The 12,552-nt window shown below is 34.3% G+C and overlaps 1 protein-coding gene across 1 annotated transcript in view; it reads left to right on the top strand.

Annotated features, from left to right (window-relative positions):
- The window catches only part of COL5A2 (collagen type V alpha 2 chain), a 147,441-nt gene extending 139,869 nt beyond the window's left edge, over positions 1–7,572 (top strand). Inside the window, exons 51-54 of the mRNA XM_002812666.5 lie at positions 472–763; positions 3,275–3,462; positions 4,936–5,175; positions 5,874–7,572. Of these exons, the coding sequence (XP_002812712.1) occupies positions 472–763; positions 3,275–3,462; positions 4,936–5,175; positions 5,874–6,020 (867 nt within the window). The 3' untranslated portion in view covers positions 6,021–7,572. The remainder of the gene's footprint in view (positions 1–471; positions 764–3,274; positions 3,463–4,935; positions 5,176–5,873) is intronic.
- The last annotated feature ends 4,980 nt before the right edge of the window (positions 7,573–12,552 follow it).

Here is a 12,552-nt window from a genome sequence, read left to right as displayed (position 1 = left end):
TGTTCTTGTGGGTGTTTTCTTGTTATTGACATATAATCTTATAGAACCAGCAGCCACTAGTCCCCTGCATGCTTTGTTCAGCTTCTGTCCAAAAATACTTTTAAAACATTTTGGTTGTACCTTGACCAAAATAGTTTGCAAATGAACACACATGTCTGCATGCTATTAACATAAAATATGTTGTATCTTCAAGGTAAACACCTGAGCAAATATTTTGTGCTTTGATCTTTATTTATCTTGGATGCTGACTTGAAGATATGTTTCCTGAAAAATGGTTGGGCATCATTTCTCATCCTTGAATGTTACAGCCTGTTAGACCACCCCCATCTAGTTACAAAAGGGCACGAATCATAGATCTCCCTTTACTGTCAAATTGGGGTGTCTCATTGGAACTCCCTGTGAACCAAGTTCTACCAGTTAAGTAAAACAAAAACAATGTGTTAAATGTCTTTCCAATCTCTTTTTAATTAGGGCCCTCCTGGTGAGCCTGGCCCACCTGGCCCTCCGGGTCCCCCTGGCCACCTTACAGCTGCTCTTGGGGATATCATGGGGCACTACGATGAGAGCATGCCAGATCCACTTCCTGAGTTTACTGAAGATCAAGCGGCTCCTGATGACAAAAACAAAACGGACCCAGGTGTTCATGCTACCCTGAAGTCACTCAGTAGTCAGATTGAAACCATGCGCAGCCCCGATGGCTCGAAAAAGCACCCAGCCCGCACATGTGATGACCTAAAGCTTTGCCATTCTGCAAAGCAGAGTGGTGAGTAGACAGCAGCCCATTTGAGCAAAACCCGTTGTTTCTGATTGTTTTATTCTCAACTGCGTTCCAAAATATGTTACTGACTTTCTACTTAGTGATAGATTTGAGATAAAAATAGTAAACATATCATGGAGCTTATAATTTAATGGTGGAAACAGTCAATTTTGTGAAAACATGAAAAAAATGCTCAGCATCACTAATTATTAGAGAAATGAAAATCAAAGTCACAGTGAGATACCATCTCACACGAGTCAGTATGGCTGTCATTAAAAAGTCACAAAACAGGCCGGGTGCGGTGTCTCACGCCTGTAATCCCAGCACTTTGGGAGGCTGAGGCGGGTGGATCATGAGGTCAGGAGATCAAGATCATCCTGGCTAACATGGTGAAACCCCGTCTCTACTAAAAATACAAAAAATTAGCCAGGCGTGGTGGCGGGTGCCTGTAGTCCCAGCTACTCGGGAGGCTGAGGCAGGAGAATGGCATGAACCCAGGAGGCGGAGCTTGCAGTGAGTTGAGATCGCGCTACTGCCTGGGCAACAGAGCGAGACTCTGTCTCAAAAAAAAAAAAAAAAAGTCACAAAACAACAGATGCTGACAAGGCTTTGGAGAAAAGGGAATGCTTATACACTTATTTGTGGGAATGTAAATTAGTTCAGCCACTGTGGAAAGCAGTCTGGAGATTTCTCAAAGAACTTAAAGCAGAGCTACCATTTGACCCAGCAATCCTGTGACTTGGTATATACCAAAGAAAAATAAATCATTCTTCCAAAAAGACCCAGGGATTCGTATATTCATCACTGTGCTATTCACAGTAGCAAAGACATGAAATTGACCCAGATGCCCATCAATGGTAGACTGGATAAAGAAAATGTGGTACATATATATGATGGAATATTATGTGGCCATAAATAAGAATGAAATCATGTCCTTTGCAGCAACATGGATGCAGCGGGAAACCATAATCCTAAGCAAATTAATGCAGGAACAGAAAACCAAATATCATATGTTCTCACTTATAAGTAAGAGCTAATGAGCACACGTGGACATAAATATGAAACCATAAACACTGCAGGCTACTACAGTGGGGAGGGTGTGGATGGGGGCGAGGGTTGAGAAATTACCTATTGGATACTATGCTCACTACCTGGGTGACAGGATCTGTGCCCCAAACCTCAGCATCATACCATATCCCCATGTAACAAATCTGCACAGGTTTCCCTTGTATCTAAAATAAAACTTAACTTTAAAAAAATGTACTATAATAGATGATATATCCTATTAATAATCCAGTTGCATGATGGTAGTTCCATTTCCATCCAGAAATCTTAAAATATTGATATTTTTGTGGAGTAAAAGCATTTTCGTGGAAATGTGGAAAATACTTGCTTAAGTATTGTTCAAAATATTTATTTACTTGCATGACCTATAAGTGTCTTAATGTTAACATATTGTTGGATCATCAAGCATATATTTCCCACATTTAAATATGTAATTCCTTTCATGTAGTTTAATGTTCTATGGGTCATACTTTTGGAATCTCTGCTGTCAGGATTATATTATTATGAGGTTCCAAGACATTTTGGAATCAAATAGTTGTTCTGCCCTAGTTGCATGTACCAGGCTTAAAGTTTACCTTATTCTGTCATTTTAATTAATCCAATACGACCTAGAGAAGAGGGATCCTAAGTCACAGGAGACAAATGAGCTACAAAGAGTTTAAGAATTTAAGTTAACTTTGAAATGACATTGACAGGAATAGCTAAAATTATTATCATTGAAGAAAGGGCAATTTTATTAACTCTATACATTACATTCTGGCACTTTCATTTCATTTAAAATGCAATTCTCACGTATTATTTATATAATATACACACAAATATATATATACATACACCCATATATGCAAATGTGTATTAAATTGTGCACTTGACTGTATGCCTACCACCAAGCACTGCCTTGGTATTTCCTGTTTTAAGAATCTCTTATATATGAGAAGAGTAATTTTAAAAAGAGCCAATGAAATGATTCATTGTAATTGTAATTGTAATTCTAATTGTAATTCAATTCTAATTGTAATTCAACTCATTTATTCACTTTACTCATAGTTTTGATGTTACATTATTTTATTACATTATTTACATTATTTTATTACAATCATTCTAATTTGCTTTAAAATATTGGAAACACATCTATTTTGGTAAAGCCGCTTACTATTGATTTTCTCTTTTCAGTATTGTTTTCTCATCTATAAAATGGGGGTAATGATATTTCCTTCACATGGATGTTTTGAGCCTTAAGTACATGGTTTGGCAAAGCGCCTTACAATAGCGACTAGAATGTAGAAAGGCCCCCAATGCATAACAGTTACTTTTTTCGTAAGGGGCACTCTAGCTTAAAAGAATCCTTAATCAGTGAGTGTATATTTTCAAACCCTCTGTTAATTCTTTTGGAGACTTATAATCATGATTGATATTGTCTTTATTTAGTAAAATTTCTATTTTGAAAAATAGGTGAATACTGGATTGATCCTAACCAAGGATCTGTTGAAGATGCAATCAAAGTTTACTGCAACATGGAAACAGGAGAAACATGTATTTCAGCAAACCCATCCAGTGTACCGCGTAAAACCTGGTGGGCCAGTAAATCTCCTGACAATAAACCTGTTTGGTATGGTCTTGATATGAACAGAGGGTCTCAGGTAATTTAATATGTTTACTTAAAATTGTATTCTTTACTTTTTACTACTTATTACATATTTTTGATTTATTTAGGACTTTGCTGTTTTTTTTTTAACCAGGCTTATTTTACCATGTTTATTTTGAAGTGATATAGTCTCATTAGTTACAATTGTAATACCATTGCATAAACAAGGTTTTGCTATGAGTGAAGTTAACATAAATTTTGAATTAAAAATTTTCTCATTGATGAAATATAGAAAAGTAATTATTTTTACTGTAAGTTCTTCTAATGTATGTGACATGGACTGTGGAGTGTTCCAGAAGGGATAAACTATATTGCCACAGTTGATAAACAGTTATTTCTGTATATTCAGCTTCAGGAGACCTGGTTACCTCACTGGGATCTCGTACTGACTTTGGGGCCTTATAAAGTCTCTGAACTTTTTGGAGACTCAGTTTTGCCAGTTTAAAGTAAGGGTGATAATATTTATTCCATAGTTTCCATGTGGATATAAAATTCTTAGTTTAGGGTCTCTTGTACTATGGGCTAGATGGTAAATTAATATTAGATAACTGCTATAATAATGTTTAAATAATTGAATCATTTTGTAAAATTTTTAATATTATTTAAACTTAAGGCATTTTTGTAATGTTATGAAGTCTATTGATATTTTTCTGAGTCCCAGTCTACCCTGTTTCTGTCATGGTCTGGTGTTCAGACAACTGTCTGGCCTTTCCACTGCCTGTTGCAATGTGAATATTTCATTCTGCATCTCTTTATGGCAGCCTAATTGAAATTTTCTTCTCACTTCTGCCTCTGACCTTTTTCTAGAAATCACTTTCAGAATAAACATTATATGAGAACATTATGGGTGTATACAAGATAAGGTAGTATCTATCATTATTTAATGAGCACAAAATTTTAAATTTTAAATATAAATAGTTGAAATATAATTTAGCTAATGTAATATGTAATATAAAACCCCCAAATGGGAGTGCTGAAACCAAAGCTAAAAGTAGAAGGTGAGTAGGAAAGAGTCTCTAGAAAAAATTTTTTGATTATTTATTTTTGTTAGCACATGGAAAACTTTTAATATGTATTTCCTACAAGTATGTAATAGTTGGGGTAAAAAGATTTTATACTACTAGTTAATTCTAATTTTTATTATAATTAGCAATAAAAATGAGTTATTTTTGATACATGAGTGAAGCAGATTTAAAAATACTTATGCTTGTTCTGGTGAATTACTGTTATTATTGGTTTCATTACCCTTTGTCTAGGTTAGTAAGGACAGAGTTTCTTTTGAGTATTCATAGACATTTTAAGATATGTTTAGATGTACAGCTAGAATAGCTTACTTTATGACAAGAATTAAAGTAATACTCTTCAAAATTGATTTATCTGAAATCAATTTATATATTTATCTATACATGTGTAAGGCATTATGAAACCCCTCAGTCTTGTGTATGACAAAGGCTCTTTGTTTTTCTAGTTTGCTTATGGAGACCACCAATCACCTAATACAGCCATTACTCAGATGACTTTTTTGCGCCTTTTATCAAAAGAAGCCTCCCAGAACATTACTTACATCTGTAAAAACAGTGTAGGATACATGGATGATCAAGCTAAGAACCTCAAAAAAGCTGTGGTTCTCAAAGGGGCAAATGACTTAGATATCAAAGCAGAGGGAAATATTAGATTCCGGTATATCGTTCTTCAAGACACTTGCTCTGTAAGTACTTTTTGATCTACATTGATCTCGTTGAGGAAAAAAATATATTTTTGTTAAAAATACTATTATGGCACTAGAACTGGGGGCAATTTTACGTTGTGTATGAGCATAATAGCAGTTTGTTTATAGTCATTCCTTAGGGTAAACTTGAGTGTGTGTCAGCACATGAAGCATGATAGAGGTTTGAATCCATATAGTAAAGAAAGAACTGGATCCCTAAGATCTGATCCAGTTCTTCTGCAGACTTTCTTTGGTTCTTTTCCAAGTTATTTAACTTACTTAATCTCAGTCCCATGCTTAAAATTCCTTATTTCTAAAATGCGTAATCAATCCAAGATACTTTATTTTTTCCACCAATTTGTAAGTCTCCCTGCTTGCATATTGAGATATAAAACAAAAATAATACTGAATGGTGAATTATAGTTTCATTTGTGAAAAACAAAAAAGCTTTCATAATTTATGTTGCTAGTGACCATTTGGGAAGCTGCAGAAGAACAAAGGAAATTTACTTAAAGCATGAAAGAAATTCTGTTACATAAGTACACTAATATCTCACTTTATGTTTTCATTCCTTTTTTTTAAGTAGTACTCTAAAAATCATTGCCTTTACATTATAAAAGTTGTCTGGGAAGGTTGCCGTCTAACATACTTGGAAAAAATTGTATGTACGTTTAAACTGTTGCATCATTTAATTTCAGAAGCGAAATGGAAATGTGGGCAAGACTGTCTTTGAATATAGAACACAGAATGTGGCACGCTTGCCCATCATAGATCTTGCTCCTGTGGATGTTGGCGGCACAGACCAGGAATTCGGCGTTGAAATTGGGCCAGTTTGTTTTGTGTAAAGTAAGCCAAGATACATCGACAAAGAGCACCACCATCAATGACCACCGCCATTCACAAGAACTTTGACTGTTTGAAGTTGATCCTGAGACTCTTGAAGTAATGGCTGATCCTGCATCAGCATTGTATATATGGTCTTAAGTGCCTGGCCTCCTTATCCTTCAGAATATTTATTTTACTTACAATCCTCAAGTTTTAATTGATTTTAAATATTTTTCAATACAACAGTTTAGGTTTAAGATGAGCAATGACAATGACCACCTTTGCAGAAAGTAAACTGATTGAATAAATAAATCTCCGTTTTCTTCAATTTATTTCAGTGTAATGAAAAAGTTGCTTAGTATTTATGAGGAAATTCTTCTTCCTGGCAGGTAGCTTAAAGAGTGGGGTATATAGAGCCACAACACATGTTTATTTTGCTTGGCTGCAGTTGAAAAATAGAAATTAGTGCCCTTTTGTGACCTCTCATTCCAAGATTGTCAATTAAAAATGAGTTTAAAATGTTTAACTTGTGATTGAGACCTACATGCATGTCTTGATATTGTGTAACTATAATAGAGACTCTTTAAGGAGAATCTTAAAAAAAAACGTTTCTCACTGTCTTAAATAGAATTTTTAAATAGTATATATTCAGTGGCATTTTGGAGAACAAAGTGAATTTACTTCGACTTCTTAAATTTTTGTAAAAGACTATAAGTTTAGACATCTTTCTCATTCAAATTTAAAGATATCTTTCTCCTCTTGACTCAATCTATCAATATTGATAGAAGTCACACTAGTATATACCATTTAATACATTTACACTTTATTATTTAAGAAGATATTGAATGCAAAATAATTGACATATAGAACTTTACAAACATATGTCCAAGGACTCTAAGTTGAGACTCTTCCACATGTACAATCTCATCATCCTGAAGCCTATAATGAAGAAAAAGATCTAGAAACTGAGTTGTGGAGCTGACTCTAATCAAATGTGATGATTGGAATTAGACCATTTGGCCTTTGAACTTTCATAGGAAAAATGACCCAACATTTCTTAGCATGAGCTACCTCATCTCTAGAAGCTGGGATGGACTTACTATTCTTGTTTATATTTTAGATACTGAAAGGTGCTATGCTTCTGTTATTATTCCAAGACTGGAGATAGGCAGGGCTAAAAAGGTATTATTATTTTTCCTTTAATGATGGTGCTAAAATTCTTCCTATAAAATTCTTTAAAAATAAAGATGGTTTAATCACTACCATTGTGAAAACATAACTGTTAGACTTCCCGTTTTTGAAAGAAAGCATCGTTCCAATGCTTGTTCACTGTTCCTCTGTCATACTGTATCTGGAATGCTTTGTAATACTTGCATGCTTCTTAGACCAGAACATGTAGGTCCCCTTGTGTCTCAAGACTTTTTTTTTTCTTAATTGCATTTGTTGGCTCTATTTTAATTTTTTTCTTTTAAAATAAACAGCTGGGACCATCCCAAAAGACAAGCCATGCACACAACTTTGGTCATGTATCTCTGCAAAGCATCAAATTAAATGCACGCTTTTGTCATGTCAGTGGTTTTTGTTTTGTGAAATTCCTTTGACCATATTAGATCTATTTCATTTCCAATAGTGAAAAGGAGATGTGGTGGTATACTTTGTTTGCCATTTGTTTAAAAGATACAACAGATACCTTCTATCATGTATGTACTGGCTTATAAATGAAAATCTATCTACAACATTACCCACAAAGGCAACGTGACACCAATTATCACTGCCTCTGCTCTTAAAAATGTCAGAGTAGTATTACTGATAAAAAGGGCAAGCAATAGATTTTTCATGACTGAATAAACTGTAATAATAAAACATATGTCTCAAAGTGTATCACATATGAATTTAGCCTAATTGTTTTCAGTTTTATTTTCAATATTTAGTTTACAACATCATTTTCCCCTAAACTGGTTATATTTTGACCTGTGTATCTTAAATTTGTTATTTATATGCCTAAATACATGTGTGAGTTTTGTTTGACTTCCTTCAAGTCCAAACTATACAGACTATATAAGTTCATATAGATGAATCAGAAATATGTGGTAATACTATTAAGTCACAAACACTAACAATTTCCAACTACAGAAATAACAATTCTTATTTGGATTTTGGGAATGCTACTAATAAAAGCCTGCCCAGACCATTCCAAAGTTTTCAAATTTCTTGCCTATATATTAGACCTGTCAGTGGATTTCTTTACTTTCGTATCTCATAGACACCTCAAATTCTACACTATAAAAAGTGAAATAATCTACATTTGGGGAGGATGGTGGCATACATTTATTGTTGATTTATTTAAAAAATACAAATGAAAATTCTCAAAATTAACAGAAATTTAAAAGAAGACTATAGCCTCATTATCCATCCATTTAGGCAGGCCAGAAACCCGAGAGTCATTTTTGTCACCTCTCTCTCTCTCTCTCAGACCATGCCAGAGTCCTGTCCTTAAATATTTCCAATTCTGCCCCCTACATATTCCCTAAGGTCATATCCTTCTCTTAATCTCCGCTGCCACTATCCTTGTCCACATAGTCATTATGTCTTGCCTAAGCTTTTTCAGTGTAGCCTCCGACAGGTTTTCAGCCATCCACTCTTGCCCTCTTCTGATCCGTTCTTCTCACTACAGCCAGAGAAATCAATTTGAAATAAAAATCTGAATATGTCACCTCCCACTCCCCCCCGCCACCCTAGCTAACACAACACACATGCACGCGTCTTATTATAAAAAGCTTCAGTGGTAGCTTCTAGGATAAAGACAAAAATCTTCAAACTATGAGATACTGGCATGACCTGACTCCTGCCTTCTTCCCAGGCTTTCTTGCACCACTATCTCCGTTACTCTGTGCTCCACTCACATGGGATTTTGTCCATTTTCTAAAAGCTTCTAGATTCCCTGTCCTGCTGAAAACCATTTGTATGTGTATTCTTTTTGCCCAGTTTACTTGTATTTACCTTTCAGAACTCTTCTCAATGCCTCATCCTCACAAAATCTTTACTAGGCTCCTTACTCCTCACCACAACCCAGGTAAGATAGTCCCTGTTAAATTTTCTTGGCACACTGTATTTCTTCTTATAAATATTTATATTTATAGCACAAATTAGAATGTTTTATAAAGGGTGTGATTATTTGGTAGGTGTCAGTCTTTTCTATTAATTGTATTTGTTACAAAGGCACAGACTGTTTACACAGGATCTAAAAATTTTCTTAGTATTTGTGCATGCACCACATACATTCATTGAATGATGAAAAATTGTATACTATGTGTAATTGGAAAAATACATTCAGAGAGTAATCATACTTGATTTATGTATTAGTGTGAAGCATACATCGTTATTACCATTATATTATGTTACTGTTTCTATTAGTACTACGGGACAGAAACACAATTGAAGAGGGGATTATTATCCAATAATAATAGCAACATACAACGTATACCTAAACGTGACAAGAAATTTGCAGAACCTGATTGAAAAAATCCATAACACTTGACTGAGACATGTAAATTAAAATTAGGGCTAAACCTACCTTAACATAGGGAACATGTTACTTGAAAGATGTAATTTTTTTCCTAAATTAATAAATACTCCCACTGAAAATCCCTATAACATCATAAAAACAGAAAACATGACAAAACTATTCTAAATCTCATTGGAATAAAAAATTTGCTAGAAAAGTGATTTAAAAATCCCCTCTAAAACAGAAGTGGTGAATAAAGGTGGGCCCTGGACCAAGTAAATATTTAAAAATAATAAAAAGCTACCAGTCATAGGGAACAAAAAATATTTAGAAATGAATCTATGTACCTGTATTATAATTAATATAGAAAAAAATTCCCATTTTTTCAGTAAATGCTATTAAAGTAAATTTATAACTATTTATCATTTGAAAGCATGTTTCTTTCTTTAATTCTTATACCAAAACAGTTCTCAAATGAACTAATTTAATTTTTAAAACCTCTAAATATGTTCGCATAAAAATTATTGAGTAGTTGAATAATCCTGGAATGGAAATGAAAACAAATGTATAAATAATAAAATGATGAAAGATCAGATTCTAAAATACATCTTAAATCTGTATTATAACCAGGCACAATACTAATCACTTGCTGTCCCAGCTGTTCAGTAGTCTGAGGTGGGAGGATCACTTGAGTCCAGGAGTTCAAGGCTAGCCCTGGCAAGACAGTGAAATCCTACTATAAAAAAAAGAAAACTATATTATAAAACTCTCAGTAGTATGCTTCATAGCATGTTCAAGTTGGGAAAATTTATGTAATATATATTACAGAAATGGTTTAATACAGTTTCTGTAAAAACCTCCAAAATATGCATAGTCTTATACAGGTAATTTACAAAAGCCACAATATAAAAACTGATAAATGTGGAAGATATTTAATATCATTAGAAATAAAAATGCAACAGAAACAATAAGATATTGAATTCTATCAGAATTTGACAAACATTAAAATACCTGATAGTATTAAGTGTCAAAGAAGATGCAGAAAAACACTCATATACACTTTTTTCCCCTGTTTTTTCCCCTGGAATGTGGAAAGAATAAAGTCATTTTCTCTAATTGGTTTATTCACAGTTCCCATAAATGTGAGAAGGTAATAGGCCCAAAAGTGAGCCAGAGGTTGAGGATAGAGTAGTACACACTAAGATGTCCTCTGGGGCTGTTGATTTTACCTGATGACAAGTAACTTAAAACATTATTTGTAAAACAAAAAACAACAAAAGACAAAACAGCCCCACAAATGTAAATATAATAAATATAGATATAAGATAGAATAGAACTTAAAAATTAACATGACAGAAACAATTTCACAATGGTGCCAGATTATTTACACTACAGACTAAGAATCTATTGTGGGTACATGCTTTTCATGTGGATTTCATGTCAGATACTGGTATTTTTGCTTTAGAATGTAAAATTATTACCCAGCACATGGTACAGGAAATCATTCCATGCTTTATATGCTGTTTATACCATTTAGTGGGTAAAACAGACCAACATACCAACTAAGCTGAGTAAATACATGGTGATAACTAATGTTAATTAGGTATGTACATGCAAAGCATGGGACCTAGCCATCTAAGCTAGGCTGGAATTTGGAGAGGAGAGGAAGCAAGGAAGAGTAGCTGGAATACACTCTTTCTTAATGAGTCTTGAGGGTTAAAGACAGTGTCCTGAGCAATGAAAGAAGGTAAGACACAAAGAACAACATAATCAAGGCATGGAGTTCTTACAAGTCATGGTCTTGCCTGGGGAGCCCCTAGTGGGCAGTTTCTGTAATAGATTGCATACAAGGGGTTGGTGGGAGATGAAGTTAGAGAAGCAGTAAGAGGTATCATAAAGGGACTTGTGTGTAGAAATAAAGAGATTGAAAATTATTTTGAAGGTGTTTTAAGGAAAGTATCTGTGGTTCTTAGCTGAGAGTGTAACCATACCCTCTAGAGTGCCCTTGGAAATGTGTGAGGAGAGTGTTAGTGGTTGTAATAAAGATTGGGGAATATTTTAGGCATTTTGTAGATGGGCCCAGGATGTTGAAATTCTTGTATGTAGGCCAATCTCTTAGAACAAAATCTGAACCACCCAAAATACCAATGGAAGTTTCACTGCAAAATATTGAAGTGTTTTGGCAAGTAAGACACGTTGTGATTTGCATGTTAGAAAGATCACCTTGGCAGCAATACTGAAGGAAGAATTTTTAATGTGAATAAGACTGAAAAGAGAAAGATCTGTTGAACATTGTATAAGAAAAGCAGGAAAGAGCAGTTCATGTCACTGCACATGGAGAGAGATGGATTTGAGAGATATTTAAGAAAAAGCATCAATGCAATCTGATGAAAGAGTGAGGGTGAGGAACCAAGATTTTAAGATTATTTCCAAATTTCTGGCTTAGGTAGCTGGAAGGAAGGTGCTGGCATGTACTGAGATGGGGACTAGCAAAGGGGGCAGCCGGAGGACATGTGTTCTGTGTCCATGGGGCGTCTAGCTTGAGATGAGCCATCACATCCAGTAATTGTTTGAGATTTCAGTGTGAGTGCATTCACAAAAGTGGAGACTAGTGAGCCCGGAACAGACCACTGGAGAATGCTGATGTTCAAAAGGAAAAGAGTGAAGGAGGAATATATATTATATGAATACTACTTTTTAGTCATAGAATTCTAAACCTTGGATGTTAGAGGTAACTGTGAAGTCAGAAAAGAGAGCTTGAAGCCATGTCTAATGCTATAATGCATCTCTTATTCTTATTTTTGTACTTTAATGACTAAACTCAATAAAACCAACAGAATGAAATATGAAAGAAAATGAAAATTCTGTTTGAAAATTGAACTAGACAAAAGCATTAGTGAGACATAATAAGGAGCTCTAGAGATAAAACTAAAAATTTAGCAAAATCCTATAAAAATTTGCTCATAATTCTCTGCTGGATTTTATTTTGATGCTATCAACAAAAACCTCAAATGATATTTCATTCATATGAGACTATCTTACAGGAT

The sequence above is a fragment of the Pongo abelii genome, chromosome 11 (assembly GCF_028885655.2).
Source record: "Pongo abelii isolate AG06213 chromosome 11, NHGRI_mPonAbe1-v2.0_pri, whole genome shotgun sequence".
Taxonomy (NCBI): domain Eukaryota; kingdom Metazoa; phylum Chordata; class Mammalia; order Primates; family Hominidae; genus Pongo; species Pongo abelii.
The sequence above is the reverse complement of the archived record's forward strand: the minus strand, read 5'-3'. Positions and strand labels throughout refer to the sequence as shown.